The sequence below is a fragment of the Macrobrachium nipponense genome, chromosome 22, assembly GCF_015104395.2.
Source record: "Macrobrachium nipponense isolate FS-2020 chromosome 22, ASM1510439v2, whole genome shotgun sequence".
Taxonomy (NCBI): domain Eukaryota; kingdom Metazoa; phylum Arthropoda; class Malacostraca; order Decapoda; family Palaemonidae; genus Macrobrachium; species Macrobrachium nipponense.
In genome coordinates, this window is record NC_087213.1 from 2865659 (window position 1) to 2888983 (window position 23325).

General features: G+C 40.7%; 1 protein-coding gene across 5 annotated transcripts in view; it reads right to left on the reverse strand.

The window, feature by feature from the left end:
• Positions 1-8476: 8476 nt before the first annotated feature.
• Positions 8477-23325, reverse strand: part of LOC135198445 (TBC1 domain family member 5-like) — a 212291-nt gene continuing 197442 nt past the window's right edge. For all 5 annotated transcript variants that reach the window (XM_064225996.1, XM_064225997.1, XM_064225994.1 and 2 more), the window contains 3 exons: positions 17969-18174; positions 17048-17200; positions 8477-15897 (listed from right to left, as the gene is read on the reverse strand). In XM_064225996.1, coding sequence (XP_064082066.1) covers positions 15769-15897; positions 17048-17200; positions 17969-18174 — 488 coding nt within the window. In that variant the 3' untranslated portion in view covers positions 8477-15768. The remainder of the gene's footprint in view (positions 15898-17047; positions 17201-17968; positions 18175-23325) is intronic.

The window sequence follows — 23325 nt, forward strand, 5'->3', positions numbered from 1 at the left end:
ACCGAAACGGATTTCGGTAAATACAAAAGCTGAATTGGTGTTGTCATGACAATACCAAGTATCTAAAATCGAAACTGATAACTGCTGGGAGGTTGCAGGCAACCCCGAGTTGCAGTTCAATTAAGATACAATTCGTCTCGGTCACAAACCGTAGAGTTAAACTACGGTATGCGCCTACCCCACGGACAATTCAACTGTTAAAGAATCATGTCGCGAGGGTAATATACGTAGTATATTTGTAGGTTCTGTACCACGACCTCCATCCTAAAATCTTTTCCCCTATAGGAATGAGAATAAGGATTGGAGATCGACCGCCTTCGTTCTCTAGTCAAGAGAGTGAAGGAGAAGTCTTTCCCAAAGGAAAGCTTCAATGGTGAACAGAATACCGAAGACGATAGTTCAAGCCAAACTGGAAGTTCCCGTCCGTTCTTCTCTATTCCAGGTTAAGCGCTACTGTGAGATACTCTTCTTTCAGCAGCAGTCTTCTTCCAAATGCTAGAAATTACAGGAATTCGAGCATAAGCGAGGTTCCCGATTATCGTGTAACAATTATCGGGGATTCTCGCTCACTCTGGACCGTGGTCTCGCCTAAGTGTTTGGAGATCGTAAAAAACTCGAACACTCTGAGTGCGCTAGAAATTCCGTAGACTTCTAAGCACTCTGCGAAACCCCCCACCGAAATCGTCAGACGATATCGGCTGGTGGTCCTCTCGATTCCCGTAGAAATCGAGAAAGGGGCAGGATCCCTCCTCAATGACCGGGGCTTACGTCAGGTAGGACCCGAAGGTCCCCCCGGTAGCGCAGCCCCTAACGTGGGATCTTACAGAGAAATCTCTGTAGGATCCCTCCCCTTTCCCTCGTAGCCGTAAGGAGAGAGGGAATGGGGGAGGAATTGGATACTGGCTCGCCTTCCCAGCGGATCTAGCAGTTGGAGAAGAAAAGGAGCAGCCATCGCCTTACGGCGATGGCCTCTCAGAGCCTGGGAAAACGTATCGTCAGGAGAAAACGTTTTCCCGAGGAGGGTTACGAACTCATACTGTAGGTAAGTGTCTGCCGCCACTGTGAACGTCGTCTGGGTGGGGCTGATCGACACCTGACAGGAGAGAGCCGATACCGCTCCGACTCATTCCAGTCCTCGTCGAGGTCGAAACCTCAGGAGGACCGAAGGGGTATTTAAATACGGTGTCCGAAGACACGTAGAAACGCCTCTGTCGCAGTAGAGGAGGTGAAGTAGCTTGTTCGACCGTCCAGAACTGAGAGAGCCTTCTTGTCCGGAGACGAGAGACTACCTGGTTCAACACAGTCGGCAAGCTCCGATCGCAGCAGACCCACCGTCGATTTGGGTTCCCTCTCGGGCCCCAAAACGACTCGAGCCGAGACGTGGCTCTGCTGGTGGGAGCGGCGATCCTTCCCCGAGGTCATTGTGCTGACGAATCAGCGCCGTAACCTCGGCAAAGTTCCTCTGGATCTCGGAAGTCACAGCATCTTGCAGAGTGGGACCGTTAAGCCCTTCGAACAAGAGCATATTCCGAGAACCTTCCTCCTAAGAAGGGGGAAAACAGCGACAGCCCTCTCGGCGGTCTTCCCCATCCACTTGCGCATACGTCCTGGCCGGTCCAAGAACCGTGCCTGGCACGTAGGGCGTTGTGGTGGGATCATGAGGGGCGCACCCCTCACAATCACTCCTCAATACCTCGCTCCTCCCGGTGTAACCCGAGGAGGTTGAAGGTACGGGAGAGGCAGACCTGACGCTCCCTCGTTGCTCGCTGGCAGAACCAGCAGGCTTGGAGGGCTGCAGCGGCGATCGTCAACCCGCGGTGGCGATCGAGCTGCAGGCCTGGTCGAACCGTCTCGCTGTGGAGAACGGCTGGACTGAGCACAGCGGCCCCGATCTCGAGTGTCAGAAGAGCTGGTGCTGGTTGCCGTACCCGGTCGCTTTCTGTGAGGGCGACGGTCAGGCGACCTGCAGGCTCCACTGTCACAGTGAGACCGGTGCTTGTCCTCACGGCACGTCACGTCGCTGGTTCCAGCCGTGGCTGGCACCGGCGAACGGGAGGACCTCTTCCCAGCCTCAGTCCGTGGTCGGTCGTGGACCGTCACGTCCCCGGGTAGCCAGCTGTTTCGCCGCGAGAGTGAGAGCTGGTCTGGTGAGAGTCGCCTGAGCGGCTGTCACCAGTCTTCCGCCCCGTGCCGTGAACCTGACGCTGAGCGGACTCAGAGGTCTGGTTCCTGGCTGCACGGTCGCTGGTAGGCGGCCGTACACTCGGTACCTCCCGCGAACGAGAGGCCGAGACGGACCCTGATGCAGTGGCAGAACCACTGACACCAGGCGAGGAAGTACCGGTGTTAGCCGGTACCCCTCTGGTCCCCGTAGTCTTCTTCCTTGCGGAAGAAGAGACGGGCCCCGCTCCCGAAGGAGCAGGAGGACCAGCGGAAGGAACCCTCCCGTCCCACCGAGGGTGAGACGGGTCCCGAGAATCTCCCGAGGGAGGGACTTCTTAGGAGGGAGGAGGCAACCTTCTTCTTCCTCGGCTGTGAAGCCTTAGAAGTCGAAGGGGAAGAGGCGGCAGCCGACGACGATGAAGAAGATGAAGACGACGACGACAACACCTTCCTCCTCTTCTTCGTCAGCTTCCTCAGGACAGACGTAAGATCTGCTATCCAGGGCGGAGCCGGGGCTGCTGTAGCCGAAGCCACAGGGCCCGGACGCACCTGTACAGACAGACCAAAGTCTGGGGTAGTACCACCACGAACAGGGACGACATCAGCAGTATGGGCATCTCAGGAACAGCAGGCACAGCCAGCACAGCATCGGTAGGGACAGCCAGCGCAGCCAACGGCAGGGACAATGCCAGCGCGAAAGGCAACAGGCAGGGACAGCCAGCGCGAGCAACGGGCAGGGACAGCCAGCGCAGCCAAAACGGCAGGGACAGCAGCGCAGCAACTGCATGGACAGTTGTCAGCCCAGAATCGGCAGGTACGGCAGGCAGCACCGGAAACACAGGAAGGGGAGCAGCAGTCAGCAACATCCTGGTACCGGCGGCAGGTCCAGGGGCGAGCTCTAGGGCAGCGGAAGTGTGGTCGCTGCAGCGCGGCAACCACGAGCGGCGGCGGCACGCCCCCCTCTCGGTACGGCGAACGGCACTTCACAGCGGCTGTAGGCAAGACTGTTACCACGTGAGGCGAGTACACCAGGTGAGGAGGGACGTCGTCACCTGGTTGCGTGGTCACCACTCCATGGGTGACCGCAGTAGGCCCAGACATAGAACCGCAGCCCCTGGACACTAGCACGCCCTGCAAATGGAAGGACGCCCATACCTCACCAAGGTCCACCCTCGTGGCAGTAGCACCTGCGGAAATAACAGTAGTAGCGATTAGTGGGGGGGTAAGTCCCCTCGCGCGGGGGGGCGAGCCCTCTCCGAACGAGTGGAAGACCCCTAATACAATTGTACATCGGGCACCGAGCGCCCTCCCCCGCGCGCTCGACGGATCGGGCGAGGAGAAGAACGCCGATAACCTCCCCCCCCCCAAGGGGAAGGGCCATCTGTGGGAGCTGAGCGGGGGGGGGGGGTCTCGTTCCCCACCCCCGCACAGTACCCATGTACCCAACAACAATATAAGAGCCCGAGAGCAATCGTGCCATCGGCCCGAATGCAAGGGCATAAGGATCAATTCCTGACTGAGCGGAACTTGAACCAAATAAATATTGATGCAATCAATAATAAGGAACAAAAATGAAAATGCATCTTGCATACGATTCACTTCACAATGAATAAGGGCTCGGATCGATTCGCAAGCGATTTTGCGCCCTAGGTACCGAGCGCAAGGGTGAAAGGATCAATTCCTTACCTTTATGGATCAAGGTTTCTGGAAACCTTGATCCATAATGAATTGATGCAATCAAAAATATATGAAAATGAAAAGACTACTGCGCTTGCGATTTCACTTCATACAAATAAAAAGGGGAAGGATCAATCCCCGGGAATCGCGGAAACATTGATCCCAGTAAACAATGCAATCTCAATAAAAATGAAAATGAAAAAGAACTGCACTTGCGATTTCACTTCATTCAAAAATAAAAAGGGGGAAGGGTCAATTTCCGGGTAAGCTCGGAAACTGATCCAAAATGAGTATTGCTACAATCAAAAATAATATATGAAAATGAAAACAAAAAGAATACTGTACTTGCGATTCCACTTCCATACTAAATAAGTTTCCGTGCCGAGCGCATTCGTTCGGCAACGGGCATACAGGTCAAAAAAATATAAATGAAAAGAGCACTTACTTACGATTTTCATCTACACATTTCCAACCCAATATACGCTCTGAGCGAGTGCTCCCGCCCTCGGCACCGAGCATACGCAATACGAGGATCATCTTGGGAAAATGAATTCCCGCACTTACGCCCTTCAGTCCGGCACTCGGGTAATCGGAGGGCGTGGTGGGAAGCAGCCAAGATCCTTTAATTCACAATTGAATTCAATGAAATGATTGTACTTACAATTCAGTTTCACTAGATAATTAGAAAAAGAAAAACACAATCATGCGAAAGCAAACGACGATGAAGCGGGCAGAGAGCGATGATACACGTCCACACGCCAGCAGGCCGAAAGCAAAAGTGGTTTGTTTACCTACCAGTCGCGCGCGCGCGCCTGTCGGACAAGCAGTTAACTACCGAACCCCTTGTTCGAAAGCTTACGACCTATCCAGCTGCCGCTAGTACCTTCCTATTGTAAAAGGACCGAAGGTTTGTATGCCGTGTCGGAACAACTCAAATTTCGATCCTCGGCCTCAGTCTTGCCCAGCGAAGAATCCTTAGACAAACCTTGAGCGAACCTTCACATCTGCAACCTTTGACCTTTTAATCGGCACTTTATCATCCGTGTGCCGACAAACTGGTAAAAGAACAGACAAAGAGGGTTCGCCCCTGATCTCGTCAGCACGTACATGCAAGGATGATTCTCATTCAAATACAGGAACAGATGAAGAGGTGTCACCTCCATCATCAGCGCATCCGAGCAGAGATGATTCACATCTGAACGGAAGATGTTGCAACACTCTTAACGCTCTCAACACTCACACTGTCACAAACACGTACGTGAGAGGGAGACACACGGCTGTGAAGGGAAGACTAAGATACATTACTCTCACGACGCACAGGAGATACACAGCCATGTATCGAAGAAGAGGATGCCTTCCTTCTACTATCTCCACTGCCAACCTCATGAACATGAATGTGTGAGGAAGAAACACGACCTTGTGGGGCATATGGAGAAACACTTCTCTCACTTGCACAAAGACGGAAGTGCATGGGAGACACACAGGCGATGCACTTCTTCCTCTTGAAGACGACGAAACCACAAAGTCCTTGATCCTCCAACGTCTGACACAATGGCGAGGGGGTGATGGAGTATGAACAGGAGGAGGAGGGAACTTCTCTCTCTACGAGGTCTCTTACTAGCAGGAGTAGGAGAAGAGACCCTCCGTTTACGACTCTTCTTCATAGACACAACAGAAAGCCTCACTCGCAAAACAGAGTCAGTCTCTTGTAAACCGCTTGAACTAAAGCCTCAGACAGCTCAGTGAGAGAAGACGATGTCATTTAATGTAGTGGTGACATCACAGTAGGAGGATGAGCAGCCACCGCATCTGACATCATAGGGTGAGTGGATGGTGGGAGTGACATCACGACGTCTCTAAAACCAGAGCTGGCTGATGGCCTCACTGGCGGAGTGATAAGGTGCGACCAAGGGAGCATCGATGATGACATAGGGTTTCCGCAAGGTGGTAGCACACGAGAGCCAACATAGAGGAGTCCTGGGTGAGGCGGGACTACTATAGGATGCTGGGGGGTACACATTTCCAAGAAATTGACAGCAATCCATCTAAGAAAGGCGGACCCCATAGCCCCAGCAATGCCCAAACAGCCACCATCTTGGATGACTCTGAATCTGAAAATAAGGCATTAGATGGCGTAGCCTCCCCCCTCTCAGGTATAAAATGAGAACCTGTGGGAGAGAGGGCTACTTTAAACATAACATCATCCTGTGGTACTCCCAATACTTCCATCAACGAATCGATGGAAGAAAAGGAAGGAGACACTCGCAATGGCCACAGGGAGGCAATCGGGGTAGAGGGAGAAGCCGAATCATCCACCCAAGGAGAAAAAAAAACCCTCCGAAGATGGAAGAAAGAGTTGAAACTATGATGTACCCCCCCCCCCCCCCCCCCCCCCCCTTATAAAACACTCAACTGCGACTTAGGCCAGGAACAACATTCCGCACAAGGATTAGACATCGTACAATAATTAGCAGGGCACCTACTGCAAGTCATGTGTGGGTCTGTGACAACAGCAGCTAAAAACCTTGAGCAAGGAAATCCTCGAATGCCCCAGGCACATGCATTGACGAGGACATGGAGACTCCGTAGAATCCATAATGCACACACACACACACACACACACACACAAACACACTGAAATGAAAGAAACATGGGCACAAATCAACTGGCTTGAAAGGAGAGCAAAGCCATGGCATCTTACTCTCCAAGGCGATTATGTTAAGACTGAATACGTCACGAGGCAGTGCGCAGTCTCTGACCCGCTATCACCTTATACATGCGGAGTTACACCTTCATCCCTCCCTCTGTAAGTCATAGACGACAAAGATCAGGGAAAAGAATTTATTGAACTAAAATCTTACTAATTCACTATTTTCTTGAATTAATTGGGGTTTTGCTGTTTATATTAATATTATTTGAAAATTAGTTAACAATTTATTTATCATACAAAACAAATATACATAATATTACAATGCATACAAATTCTCTCATCTCAGTAAGAGAGAAACAGAAAGGAAGGGAGGGAGAGAATTACTTTTATTATTCAATCTTATTAAACTTAAAACTATTTGAAAATTAGTACTCTAAATCATTACTTTATAATAAAATGTATATACGTACAGTACTGCATTGTCATAAAAATATGAAAATACTGTATTGATGAATGCCATACTCCTAAGATTAAAGTTGACTTAATCTGCTACAGATTTGTTAGTGTTAAAATTAAGTCACTGGCTTCACACTTTGCCAGTATGATTGAGCAGTTAAGGAATTAACTACATTTCTCAAGTAATCAAATACCAAAGTAATGACAATGAACGTGGCTATACCTTCTTCAAGACTATTCGAACAAGGCTTGGCAGAGGCCACAATAACAACCACTAAGTCGGCTCTGAAAAAGGTTTTCTTCTCGGGTTTGGTATAAATCTAACTGAGTCTTATTTCACGTCAATTCCAAGGGCATGCGCACGTCTGCGGCCCGTTCACAGGCCATCATCAGTGTCATGGTTTCTTAACGATGTTCTCAGGCTAGCCTCTAAAATAGTAAGTATTAGAGAAGCACTATAAATTCCACCTATTGCCCAAATATGACTGGCTCATTAGGGATAGACAGCATTACTTGGTACATTATGTAAAATGGATTGGGTCAAGTCATTCCTTAAAAACGACAAATTTTTAATCAGTTTGTATTTTTTCATAGCTAAAAAACCTTCAGTTTTAACAATAAGATAATCTTCTAGCAGCAGCTGGAAACCAGTTAAAAATAATCAAAGATTGTAAAGCAAAGTATAGCAATGCCAAATATAGAAATTATTAAAGCTGAAAAACTTTAAAATCCATATATTCTAAAGCTGATGGCCATGTTCACATTTGAAATTCAATAAAATACAATTTCAATTTGGTATTAATAATAAAATCTTAAAAACTTTGTTGCGCTTACCAAAGTTATTAATAAAATCTTAAAAACTTGGTTGCACTTACCAGTGAATTAAAGGCATCTCCTGGCTGGCTGTGGAAGCTTTGGTCCCCAAATTTCATGCAAAAATATATCATGACGAATAGACTCTTCATTTGAGTTTCTCAGTCTTGTCTGCAGTCACAAAGTCCACTTTCAACACTTTCAGTACCACTATACAGTGGACCCCCGTATTCGCGTTCTCCGGATTCGCGGACTCACACATTAGCGGATTTCTCTCAGGAACGTTTCCCCAAATTATTCGTGGAAAAAACGCACATTCGCTGTATTTTTCTATGAGAAATATCCACTAATTCCTGTTTTTTTTTATCAATTTCATCATAAAATGCACTTTTTGTGATAAAACTATTAAAAAAACCAAGTATGAACATTTTTAGTGGGTTTTTCTTCAGTTATAACTAACAAAGTAGGCTGTTTTTAGCCTTTTTATAGGGGTTCCATTCCAAACATTCGCAGGTTCTAACTATTCACGGGGGGGTCTGGTACGCATCCCCCCGCGAATACGGGGGGGACCACTGTATTCTTGGTAATGCGCAAGATTTCAATTTCTTCATCATCCAACAACCCCTAAATTTAAAAAAAAACCTAGGCTAGCACATGATACTTGTGGTATAAACCACGAATGTCAATTCAAATTTAAGGCAGTTGAAGAAAAAAACATCAGCTTTAATGTTTATAATAAAAACTGTACAATATTGAGACAATGAAGGAATGTTAATATCACAGAGACCAAAAGTTGATAACATTCCTTAAAAGGTAAAATACATACTCAACATATTGCCTTTCATTCTAATTTACAAAATAGAAATGACTTACATCAAAATCAAGTCATACAGCTAAATGATATGAAACTTGTTCACAATACCCACTACATCAATTGTAAAATACCTACCTCTCATAATACTTAAAAGGGTATTTTGCTAATAAAGTAACATAAGAAATTTAGCTAAAAAATTTCAGACAATGCAATTGAGGTTTATCATTAAACAACACACTCAGGACATTGAGCAAATAAAAGTTCTATACTCCATTACAATGAGCAACAAATGGATTACTGAAACTGATACTGCATAGTGCAATGAGCATTATGCTTTCCACATCTATTTCCAAAAAATTCTGAATATTCATGCATATTTTTGTAGTGGAAGATATCTGGTACATGAACTAGTCTAGAACATCTAAATATGCAAACCGCATTATAAAATGCATTTACACCAGCACAGCACATACATGCCTTCACAAGATAATTCATATGCAATTTGGCTATAATAAAACAAATTACAAATTAAATTATGGCCCAATTCTGACTAGCTGATTTAATATGGCACAAATTCAGAAAATGTTTTCCATCGTGCCACAAATGTTTGAAATGTTTCTTTAAAAATAATTTTTTTACTTACTCTGGCCTTCATTTACACACTATGCTAAGAATGAACTGTACGATAGAGATTTGTTTATACCCTACCATAAATCACGGAAATTTATCACAGAATGCATCATGGTTATCACATTGTCTGCGCTGCAAAATGGAATGGCTACATGCGATCTTACAAAATTTACATGACTGTCCAAGAACAGGACCTATTTGTACATGCTTACAGTTGTCCCTCTAAACAAGAAATGAACTTGAAACCTTCCTCTTTCAAGTACATAAGCATTTTGAGGTCACAGAACTGTGCTGATGTGACAATACCAGAACAAACTTGCTTAGCAGTACTATGATAATAGAGGAGGATTACAGGTATCTTTACTTCCATTTATAGAGTACCCTTGACTTTTTCCTTTATAACATGTCACAGCAATTGCAAAATGCAGAGGAACTGGAAAAGATTTGGGTTACAGTTCTTTGGCAACAGTGGTTTTTTTTTTTTTTTAAAGTTACTGGTATCTCCCTAGACTAACAATATCTATTGAAAACCATTTGTATACTGATTTTTGGAAATTATCTACTGAAAACCATTTATATACTGATTTTTGGAAATTATCTATTGAATACCATTTATATAATGATTTTTGGAAATTACTGTAACTTACATGATTCCTGAATAACATTTTAATTAGAACCAGTGAGTGATACTGCAAGATCTTTCAATTTCCTGAAAGGGCACAAATCTAAATTTCTAATCCTGATTTTCTAAAACAAATTAATTTAATTTAATAACAAGAAATGGGTCCCAATATCTGGTAAACCACAATTTCTAGCTCAATAAATAAATATGTGACACATTCAGACAATTTTCTGGTATTTCTAAGAATAAAAATATTTGCAGACTTTTTCATGGAACGCTACAGTAAAAAAAATTACAATTTCATAATAAAATTAAGTTTCATATATACTTACCAAGAACTTCATGGCTATAGTTTCAACCTCCCGCAGCAGCTTCAATTTTAAAAACTTTGCTTATGTAGCCCCATAATTCCGTTCATCAAAACTTCCAAGGAGAAAAGAGCAGCAAGCTCAATACATTCATCTCTGATAGCCTTGTCTTCTCAAGATAGTAGTCCCAGCCAGTCCAAGGCAATGTTGTTCTCTAACTCCTTCAAATTACCATTTTCCTTAATCATAGCTTCGACAATCCAGTCCAAGAGACTGGAGATCTCAAACACCTTGAAGAGATACTTAACAAGTTGGACTAGAATGGCTGATAGAAAAATAACCTTCGACAACGAAAACTCAAAAGCGTCAGGAAGATTAGTTGAGGTCAGTTAAAAGAAGGAGCTTACCCAGTGTCAAAGGACAGATATCTCCTATGGACTAATGGTCAAGGATGCTAGCCTTGTTTTCACTTAGCCAAAAGTTAATTATCAACTTCCTTCAGAGCTTTCATGGAGACAACAAAGAGCGCACCATCTTGGAGGGAGTTTCTTTGAGAAAAAAATCTATAATTTCATCTAACTGCTGTTTAATGGGGGCCAACAATGGCTTATCATTGAGTAAAAGAAGAGATTCATGTCTGTAAGTGGGTGCTTGGCGCTCATAAGACGGAGACAGGTACTGAAAAATTGGCACTTGATGTTTGGAAGCTGGTGCCAGGCGTCTGAGATCCGATAGTGTGAAAATCCTTCCTTTATCGATGGTTTGGATCTCACTAATATGTTTTGCAATATAGTCAAGGCCACAAGAATAGTCTTCCAAAAAAGGTTTTTCAGAGAAGAGGAATGTAGGGGTTCAAAAAGGGACCTGTCAGCTACTTCAACACTACATACTGATTTTTAGAGACAGGATCTTCCTTCCTTTACTTGGATGTATCCAAGGACGTTATGTGGTCGATAAGATTTGGGTTGATGAAAGATCTAGGTATCTGAGCTTAACACTGTTAAGCATAGCTCGATATCCTTTAATGGAGGAGGACGAGAGATTCTAGATCTCCTCAATAAAGGAGGAAATCTGCAATTGGGTCACAGATGTCTCAGAAGAATGGACGTCCGTCTGAGACACTATTTTGGAAAAGTGCCCTCTTAGCCTGGTAAACGCCGATAGAAAATCGATACCTGCATCTTGCAAGGGCCCAAACAAATCAAGTGACTAAAATCACTATTTTGATCTGTACACAGTGAAAGGTATCTTGTCGACACCAGAACCTGACTGGGCTCCTCTAGCTAGGAGGTCCAAATCAATTTTCCTCACAATACCCTGCAGGAAAAGGAGACGGGTTCCAACAGCGAAAACAAAATGGTTGACTTCTGTGTCTCTGTAACCCTTTTAGTTGAGAGGGTAGCCCCATAATTCCATTCTTCAAAACTCCCAAGGAGAAAAGAGCAGAAAGCTCAATACATTCATCTCTGATAGCCTTGTCTTCTCCAGATAGTAGTCCCAGCCAGTCCAAGGCAATGTTGTTCTCTAACTACTTCAAATTACCATTTTCCTTAATCATAGCTTCGACTATCCAGTCCAAGAGACTGAAGATCTCAAACACCTTGAAGAGATACTTAACAAGATGGACTAGTATGGCTGATGGAAAAATAACCTTTGACAACGAAAACTCAAAAGCGTCAGGAAGATTAGTTGAGGTCAGTTAAGTCCCCTTGATAAGCAGCAGTGATTCCAAAAGAAGGAGCTTACCCAGTGTCAAAGGACAGATATCTCCTATTTACTAAAAGAGAGGGAGGAATGGTCAAGGATGCTTGCCTTGTTTTCACTTAGCCAAAAGTTAATTATCTACTTCCTTCAGAGCTTTCATGGAGACAACAAAGAGCGCACCATCTTGGAGGGAGTTTCTTTGAAAAAAATCTATAATTTCATCTAACTGCTGTTTAATGGGGGCCAACAATGGCTTATCATTGAGTAAAAGAGGAGATTCATGTCTGTAAACAGGTGCTTGGCACTCATAAGAAGGAGACATGTACTGAAGAATTGGCACTTGATGTTTGGAAGCTGGTGCCAGGCGTCTTGAGATCCGGTACTGTGAAAATCCTTCCTTTATCGATGGTTTGGATCTCACTAATATGTTTTGCAATATAGTCAAGGCCACAAGAATAGTCTTCCAAAAAAGGTTTTTCAGAGAAGAGGAATGTAGGGGTTCAAAAAAGGGACCTGTCAGCTACTTCAACACTACATACTGATTTCAAGAGACAGGATCTTCCTTCCTTTACTTGGATGTATCCAAGGACGTTATGAGGTCGATAAGATTTGGGTTGATGAAAGATCTAGGTATCTGAGCTTAACACTTAAGCATAGCTCAATATCCTTTAATGGAGGAGGACGAGAGATTCTAGGTCTCCTCAATAAAGGAGGAAATCTGCAATTGGGTCACAGATGTCTCAGAAGAATGGACATCCGTCTGAGACACTAGATTGGAAAAGTGCCCACTTAGCCTGGTAAACGCTGATAGAAAATTGATACCTGCATCTTGCAAGGGCCCAAACAAATCAAGTGACTAAAATCACTATTTTGATCTGTCCACAGTAAAAGGTCTCTTGTCGACACCAGAGCCTGAGTGGGCTCCTCTAGGAGGTCCGAATCAATTTTCCTCACAGTACCCTGCAGGAAAAGGAGATGGGTTCCAACAGCAAAACAAAATGGTTGACTTCTGTGTCTCTGTAACCCTTTTAGTTGAAAGGGTAGCCCCAATACATTCATCTCTGATAGCCTTGTCTTCTCCAGCATCAAAAGGTAAATGAGATCTAGTAAAACTGTGCTGGGTGCTCGGAAGCTGACACTGTGCGATGGTGCCTTTTTCCTTGCCTCTTCATGTCCCACATAGCTACTGTGAGACTACAAGGAGGATGTAGACTACTAGTACTGGCAGGTGCCAGATGCTCGCCCATATAGCTACAACATAACTACATACATGAAGAGATTAGCATTTAATACAGCTTAACATCCAATGGCAAATCATAACTGGTAAAACACTGCTGGGCATTCGGAAAAGGCACGGAGTGGCCGTCTCCCATATAGCTACATCGTAACTACAAGAAGGCTGTGGGCTAGTACTGGCCTTCTTATATTGCCTAACTGGAACTGGAACTAAACATAGACCCACTTAAAGGGTCTTAAGCAGCCTAGAAGAATCCAGGAATTGTTTCCTGTGCCACCTCGTTGGAAGTGGTGTCACTGCTGGGCCTGTAATGGCATGGCGGTTGAGCCATGGGTTGCCTCTGCATAAACGGGAATCTTGCAGCGGACTGAGCGAGGGATGGGCTTGATTGTTGACAAGACATACATAAGTTCTCTCGCTTGCCACTTGTACATGATAATTATCGGAAATGTATAACAAAATTGACTCTAGTACCATACCTTCAACTATTGTGCCTTTATACGACAATTTGAAGTATCCGTACGAAAACTTGGTGCCTTTTAATGAGACATCTTTTCAATGGCTGTCTGATGGCACTTGAGATTGTGCCTTGGGCTTGACTGAGAGAGTGAGTACCTGTGGACAAACCCATTAGCCTCCCTTGGACTTGGTTTATGTCTTCTACCTGAGTTGGGGGAACAGGGCAGTGGTGCTAGTCCTACAGACACCTGGGTCTGTACAACAGGTACAGCTGAAGGAGCAACTAACCATGGGCCAACCCCCCCGACCTCCCTTGGATCTACTGTGCAACTCCTCCAAGGTTTAGGGGAGTACAGAAGGAACCTTCATCTAGGAGAATTGGGGTATGAGTAGCCACCTCCTCCACTAACACTGCACTGTCATGTGCCAGCTTGCGAGAAATGGCACTGTCTGAATAAGTTTTACCATTAACACCTTAAGTGACGCGCTTAACTCCGCCACTGAATTCCACTAAGTTTAATTTTCTTGACAAACGACTCTAGACTGGCAATAGCACCGGTTATATAAGCTAGGGAGCCAGTTGCAGGACTAGGTGTATTAAAAGTAGGAGGGTTAGTAGCAGATGAAAAATTTGGAAGATGGGAAGATGGAATAGCAGGGCTATCTTCTAACCTAGGCTAGGGTGGAATTCTAGGGTAAGGGAAGCTCATTTCTTGGCTCTAGAGGCTGGTTTCAACTTTCTATCCCTCTCTAATTGTCTAATTAAGATGAAGTATTTTCTACTCTTACTAATCATTACATTTTAAGCACAAGTTTTCTCCTTACTACATTTCTGCCCACTACATTTACTGCAAATTGTAAGAGAATCATGAAGATTCAATCAAACTGGTTTGCAACTTTCACTGCAATAGCGAAACTAGGTGAACCTAAATCAGACATACAGTCAGTCCCAGTATTTGTGGGGGATGTGTGCAAACAACCCACACCCCCAACATATAACTAAAATCGGTGAATACTTACAACCCCTCTAAAAACCCTTAGAACTGCCTATTTTGATAGTTTGCATGAAAAACAAAGCCCTCTAAAAAGGCTTATACCTGAATATTTTATTAGTTTTATTAAAAAAAGTGCATTTAGTCATGAAAATATGAAAATACAGTAATTAGTGAATATTTCTCTCAGAAAAATCCCACAAATAGCAAATTTTCTCTGCAAATAATGTGTATAGTACATGTTCCATAGAGAAATCTATGAATAGGTGAGTGTGCGAATAGCAGGGGGTTAACCGTAATAATAATCAACAAATAGCGGGGGTTGACTGTAACAATAATCAAAGAACTATAAAAAATGATCCTGAGAACTATTAAAGCTTGAGGGCTACTCAAGTAAGTGATAATACTTCAGTGAAATCCAGCCATATAACCAAAAATCAAGTAACAAAATCTGCGGCAAACCCCCGAGTTCCTCAAGAGCAGGAAGAAAAACAATAAAGATATCTGCCAAGTCACTTTCAGTATTCCCAGCAGTGGGCAGGGCCTGTCACCTACACTAAACAACTGAAGAGATACTACAATTTTTAAAATTAAAGTTGCCATGTGAGGTTAAAACTATAGCTATGTAACTACTTGTTATGTCACTTACACGAAAATATGGTTTAAATGTCTGAACTTGAAAATGACACAAAACTATCACTGGGGTAACATTTTTGCTGCCAGTACCAAGATAATTTTAATATTGGCAAGCAAAAACTGTTTTAAAAGAACTTCTTTGTAAGTCCACAACATTACTTATATATTTGTATTCATTTTATTTCAAATATAAACATCTTGTGTATATATAGTTTTAAAAATAGGCAACAAAACCTATTTATAGAAAATATTTATACTTTCTAAAATGCATTAAAACTTTGGGCAATTAAAAATGGCGGGATTTTGTTCTGTTAAAATCTAAAATTCAGAAATTAGTTCTGAGTAGACTAACTGATAACACTGTTACCTAGATACAGTTCCAACAGTCAATCAGAACATACTATTATCTAAATGTTACGATGTTAAATCAAGGCCAGTGTAATTAAAAAATAAATATAAAACTGCTATTTTTCATTATTTACCATCTTCAAAATAAAAATGATCCTACGGAATGATATGCACAAAGCCGAAATATCTGATAAAAAGATAAAATTCAATAAATATAAAATTCTTCCAAAAATTTTAAAATACTGCAGGTCAAGGCATCTCAAGTGATTTGTTCATTAACATCATTGGTTTCTAAAGGATGGTGCTGAGTAGGAGCCGACATCAAACCATTGGATCCGCCATTTGAGCCAGCTAGTTGTGTTCGCACTCCAGACAGCGTTTCTACCACCTGCAAAGAAATCGCAGTGGTTCCTTGTTGGGTATCAGCAAGAGAGCAAAAATGCACTTATAATAAAAAATGAATTTAAATTAATGTGTAGGCATCAATATTGGCATTTAGTTAACTGATCATGCTATTCAGTTAAGAATAAAATTGATGCAATGTTCGCATCAAGAATATGTCCTTTAAAATAAAACTAAACTTATGAAATTTATCTGGCAGCCCTATGACTCAAGGAGTCTCAATGAATTAAGTGCTGGATTGGATTCAAACAGCTGCTTGGCTTGAAGTTTAAGCCAATACACAAGAACCATAAGATAAGTCTATTAACTCTATGAGATCGAGTGTATGTAAAATGTTCTGTTGAAGGTTGGTTGGCATTATAAAAGCCAAATATCCAAATCTTTTATGGTATTCATTAAAATCTCAAAGGTTAAACCAGTATAGGCAATTAAAAGGCAAGCTAGAATATTCAACTTTCAACTTTTAAAAAAAAATGAATGTCACAATATTATGTATGATGTGCTCTCTTTTAACTTCTTGTTATCTAATATTAATTCATCATTCCTGGTATCTTGCCATTTAACCGGAAAGATTTTTCAGAGATGTTATCTAATCTGGTCATAGTTGCCTCAGTTATGTCAGGCTCTGTCAGTGACCTCAGTTCCTTCATTTTTTATTTACAACACTGATGAAATTTCATATTTAGCTTGTCCTACAAGACAACTTTTACAGAATAGCAATAACATAGCTTTGTAATTTCATAATTTCTCCTGCAATTATTTCTGAATACTGAAAAGTAAAAAATAATATAGCTTGATTTATTGCAACCTGTATATACAGCACTGTTTATGTATTAAGTCAACCATTTACTACCACTTTTCAGTGAAGTACATAAACATCCATGAATATCACACAAAGTTACCCAGTTTTTGAAAGAGGAAAAATTACTACATCACATTATCTGGGAACTAATACCTCATGTAATTACAGCCTGTAGTCATGCATATTTAGTACTGACAATTGATCATTAAACTTTCACTTTGCAATGCAAAACTTTAAACCAAGACAAAACCAAGACATTCACCATTCATTCTCACATGACCATGTAATCATGCCAATAAGAAACTATGTTAGAAACTAAATTTTTAAACCCTACCTCTGTAATCCCATCAAGAGCCGTTCTAACTGTGAGATCTGGCTGCACTTGCAACTGGGCAAGTCGAGTCTTCAGAGCAGCTGTGTGATGCGATAGATTCATAGCACAGCCGATACATATTGCTGCTAAATCTTCAACAGTCATACCAGCCACCTATTACAATTCATAAGAAAACTTACATTAACACGGTATTGTACATTACGAAAATAAAAAAATATTGCTATTACTAATTCTAATCCATCCCAATAACTTACTGTACAATTAACAACTACTATAACATATGGAAGCTCAAACAAAAGTGATGCAACCTGTCTAGATGGCAAAAACATAGAAATACAACTTTTAATAATTCACTAAACACTATCAGAATAGATATTAAGGTAAAAGGTCAATCAATAAATGAATGAAAACTAATATCACAAAAATAAAAAAAGTTGCTAATCATGGAAGAACTATATAGTTGAATGAAGCAATTGCAGGGAGGTCTTTGTTTCTCAGGATCTCCAAAGTTGGTGTGGCTAGGACACCCTTTTACAGATGAGGCTACTTAATGGCTTTGTAATTTTTTTACAATAAAACATTTTCCCCTACAAGGTCATGAACAGCCTTGTTCTGTGCAGTGGCTTTCTGCTTGCATCAAAATAACATTTCTTGAAACACAACAGACCTCACCGCAAATGGCCAGACAATCTAAAATTGGGCCCCCATTCCAAAATTTTTGTAACAAGATGACAGCAGAATCTAAGCTTGTCAGGAAAAAATTTACTTAACGGCCCCCTTCAGCAATAGGATGATACTTCCTTCTCAAGATTTAATCACTGGTGCTATTTTATCTTTCATTCTTGAGCCTATGAAAGTCTAAAGGTTACCATAATGTAGTCTTAAGTCTGTTCTCAAATCGTGATTCAAATAGGTACAAACCTCTGAACTATTGTCAGCAGACTGTTTTCTCTCTGAACTATCTTCCTCACTTTCATCTGAAGAATGGCTAACAGCACACCGACTTGTCAAAGGATCACTCTTCATGGCCACTGGTGCAGACTTGGTCCTAACTACAGATAGTTCCTTCATTGCTGGAGTTAACTCTGTTACTTCATCATTTGGCCCCTGAGACATCACAAAAGCGACTGGAAATGATCAAAATATGAATCAGAATAAAAATGATCTCCAAATTTTTTTGTCAGTACAGTAGTACCTCAGACTTCGAACTTAACCCATTCCAGAAGGCTGTTCGAAGTACGATTTATTTGAAATATGAAACAAATATCCCCATAAGAGATAAAGGGAATCAGGATAATTCGTTCAGCCTACCCAAAAAGTCCCCCTTTTCACATTTTTTATATTATCAATGTGTTCAAAAGTTAAATTAAGAGTGTAAAGTAATGAAACAGTACGTTATATGAAGTAAAATTTTTGAAATTTTGTTTTTCTATGTACGATTTACAAACTGTTTGGTGAAAATGGCGCCCGGCCAGCTGGGGGAAGGAGGGAGAAGCGACAGGAACCCTTTCAGGAAACCGCATTGGTTGCAGTATGCAAAGGTTGATAAAATCAATTTTATTCATAAATTAGGTACAAGGATAATCAAAAGAATCGATAGTGTGCATGTCCGATTGCGTTCCAGAGAGAGAGAGAGAGAGAGAGAGAGAGAGAGAGAGAGAGAGAGAGAGAGAGAGAGAGAGAGAGAGTGTGTTTACACTTGGCTCTTAACCCTTTAACGCCGATTGGACGTATTAAACATCGATATAAATTGTCTGTCGGGTGCCGATTGGACGTATATACGTCGATATAAAAAAGTTTTTTTCTAAATTCGCGGAAAAATAGTTTTCGGCCTACTAGGCGAAAACTTTTGAATCGCATGCCTTGGGGGATGCTGGGAGCTCATGGATCAAGGCGTTGTTTTGTTAACAATCGTTACCCAGGCACGCAAGCGCGAATTTCTTTCTCCTCGCACTAAAAAGCATCAGCGACACATCTCGGAAATTATTTTGTCACTTTGACATAATTTTTGCACCATTTTATATTAGCCGTTACATGGAGTATTATATATGAAAATGTGCGCAATTTCATGTTGAATACAACAAAAAACAACTCATGGTTGTAGCTTTTTATCAGTTTTGAAATATTTTCATATAAATAACGATGTGCCAAAATTTCAACCTTCGGTCAACTTTGGTTGGCTCTACCAAAATGGTTGAAAAATGCAATTCTAAGCTAAACCTCTTATATTCTAGTAATATTCAATCATTTACCTTCATTTTTCAACAAATTGGAAGTCTAACACAATATTTCGATTTATGGTAAATTTATGAAAAAAACTTTTTCCTTACGTCCGCGCAGTAACTCTTCCAAAAAAATCATAAACTTTTTCGTCCGATTGTCGTAATGTTAGCACCATTTTAAATTAGCCGTTACATAAAGTTTTATATATGGAAATGTGCGCAATTTCATGTACAATACAACAAAAAACAACCCATGGTTGTAGCTTTTATCAGTTTTGAAATATTTTCATATAAATAACGATGTGCCAAAATTTCAACCTTCGGTCAACTTTGACTCGACCGAAATGGTAAAAAAACACAATTGTAAGCTAAAAATCTTACATTCTAGTAATATTCAATCATTTACCTTTATTTTGCAACAAATTGGAAGTCTCCAACACAATATTTCGATTTATGGTGAATTTAGGAAAAATAAAACATTTTCCTTACATCCGCGCGGTAACTCTTCCGAAAAAATCAGAAATTTTTTCGTCCGATTGTCTTAATGTTTGCAGAGTTTTAAATTAGCCGTTACATAAAGTTTTATATATGAAAATGTGTGCAATTTCATGTAGAATACAACAATAAACAACCCATGGTTGTAGCTTTTATAAGTTTTTAAATATTTTCATATAAATAATGATGTGGCAAAATTTCAACCTTCGGTCAACTTTGACTCGACCGAAATGGTAAAAAAACGCAATTGTAAACTAAAACTATTACATTCTAGTAATATTTAAATATTTACCTTTATTTTGCAACAAATTGGAAGTCTCTAACACAATATTTCGATTTATGGTGAATTTATGAAATAAACTTTTTCCTTACGTCCGTGCGGTAACTCTTCCGAAAAAATCAAATTTTTTCGTCCGATTGTCGTAATGTTTGCAGTTTTAAATTAGCCGTTACATAAGGTTTTATATATGAAAATGTGCATAATTTCATGTAGAATACAACAAAAAACAACCCATGGTTGAAGCTTTAACCAGTTTTGAAATATTTTCATATAAATAACGATAAATAGAACAAATTTGTCCTTCGGTCAACTTTAACTCGACCGAAATGGTCGAAAACTGCAATTGTAAGCTACAACACTTACAGTCTAGTAATATTCAATCAATTACCTTCAGTTTGCAACAAACGGGAAGTCTCTAGCACAATATTTTGATTTATGGTGAATTTTTGAAAACATCTTTTTTTTACATCCGCACGTTACGAATTCATGCATCATTTTGTGATAATATTTTCTCTGTGTTGCCTTGATCGTTTTACAATGTTTTATATACCAAAATGCTTGCAATTTAGTGTACAATACAACGAAAAAAATTAACTCATTAGCTTTAAACGTTTTGCTCACAGTGTGATTTGTAAACAATTATATTCGAAATTTTTTTCCCGCGCCGTCACATATCCCAATATTTATATATGATAGATTTCTTTTTTTTTCATTTCAGATGGTTGCATACTAAACTTTGGGCAATGACAATGAAAAAAAAAGGAGCCAAAAATGAACTCTTAATCTTGAAAACTAAGCGTGCTGTGATTTTTTGTAAAAAACATTTTTTCCGCTTTGGCACTCACTCATGAACGCCGCCGGCATACGGGAGACGATTTTTAAAATACTGCTTCGACGTTTAAGGGTTAAGTGCACGAAAGAGATTAATTATGCCACAATACATCAACTTACTTTTAGCAAATGGCAGACTTTTAAAATAAACATGAGGATTTTACAAACAAATAAGTAATACAGGCTGTTCCCGGTTATCGGCGGGGGTTCCGTTCCCAGGGGTATGCCGATACACAAAAACTACCACAAACCAAAACTCAGTGATTATGGTGCCGAAAACTGGTTATTGGCACCTTAACCACCCTTATGGAATGCCTCAAGAACCCTTATGACACCATAATGTGTCTTATGGCCGATAACTGGAACTTGTCCAACTATGGCGCCATAAATTGCTGATTTTATGGCACTAGACAAGTGCCATAAGACCGGATTTCTGTTAACCGGGTCCACTGATACTCAGGTACTGCCTGTCAACAATGCAAGAAAAGGAAAGAGATAAAATAAGTTTTCACAAGGAAGCCATTTAAACAATCAAAGGCATGCAGAAGCTGAAAGTGGTGCCAGTTTGTTTACTACAGAGCCGAGTTACTTTTACAGTAGTAAAAAATTATAAAAAGTAATTGTCACTAAATAGGTATTTTACTGTAACAAAAATAAAAGCGATTTGGGCAGATCGAGTGTAATTGAAAGAAATGGGCGAATAATCATACCATCCCACCCGTTGATAAGTCAGTGGGAAGCAGAGCCCTTCTCTCTCTCTCTCTCTCTCTCTCTCTCTCTCTCTCTCTCTCTCTCTCTCTCTCTCAGTGCACTGAACATTGATTCGAGCAAGCTTTTTTTTTTTTTTTTTTTTTTTTTTTTTGACTGTTTTCATGTTTTATCATTATGTTAAATTTGTGAATTATTTTATTTTTTATGTGAATTGGTATTGCTTTTGGGTACACATTATAGTAAAGATTTTACTGTCTCTTCTCTCCTGAACAATACCACGATGCACGATAACTTAAAATCATTCATTCATTATTCCTCAAAAATATAAACACCCCCCTCCCTCTACCTCAAGTTAGCTGTGTACATATCACCGCAATGACGAATGATTTTGTTAATCGTTCATGCTAAATTTTATTGTGAAAAGCTTTGTTCTTTCATTACTATTTTATTAATATTGTTCAACTAGACCATCTCACTCGGCGCACCAAACACTGGCTCAATTAAGACTTTCTCTTTTTCTGTATTGCATTTGATTGTTTTCATATTTTATCATTACGTTAAATCTATTGGGAAATTGCCTATTTATGTGAATTGTTATTGCTTTTATATACATACAGTAATATTCTAACACTCTTCTTCTCTCCTCAGCATATCGACGTTCCATCGTTCAGCCCCAAGTCAGCTGGGCGTGATGTCACCGGAGCTATGTACAATTTTATACATCTTTTATGCTAAATGTTATATCGAAAGCAAAATTTTACATTAAATGCTTTATACTCTTATTTATTTTGTTGAATATGGTCATCATTAAACTACATATTGTAAATTAAAAATTTTTTTAATACAGTTAAACTTGTAAGACCCAGTAGTCCGTTGACTACAAGTATAAATTAGATAATCAGTCAGTTCGAATTAAGAGCATTTGTTCGACAATCGAACAAAATTTTCTCTAAAATTTAGTTCGAAAAATGGAAAGTTCTACATAAAAAACGTTCAACAAACGTGGTGTTACCACTGTATCTTATGTTATCCAAGTGTCATGCTTGTAAGACATCATCTCAAAATCTACGAAGCCACGGAGCATCATTATGTAAACTTGCACAAGAAAGCATTGTAATTACACTATGTACAAGCTATACACCACATTTTGTTTTAAATTACAATGAATATAAACCAATACAGTCAACCACCCCCTATTCATGGTTCAGGTTTCATGGCTTCACCTATTCACACATTTTTCTGTGGAACTTATCACCAAATTATTTGTGGATTTCTTTGTAGAGAAATATTCACTTTCTATTTTTACTGGACTACTTGGCTACTTTTGTGACTAAATAAATTTAGGATATGAAAATTTTCTTATTTTCAAATACATACTACAGACAGTCCCTGATTATCAGGAGGGGTTCCATTCCACTTGGCTTGATAAGCAAAAATCTCCAATAACTGAAAATCAGCTATTTTCAGTGCTTATCGGCACTGATAACCGAGTTTTGGTGCCAATTACCGGTTAACGGTGTTTCTGTTAGGGATACATATATCGTTGCCAATAGCCAATTTCGCACTAGACAAGTGCCATAATACCAGATCGCTGATAACCAGAGACCGCCTACCATTACATAACTTCCCAGTGTTTCCCAATGTACTGTTAAAAGAAAATGGGACTGATTCAGTGAATAATTTCCACACTTAGTTGCAATCCATATATTTTTAAGGGTGATGTTGCATGATGACTTTGA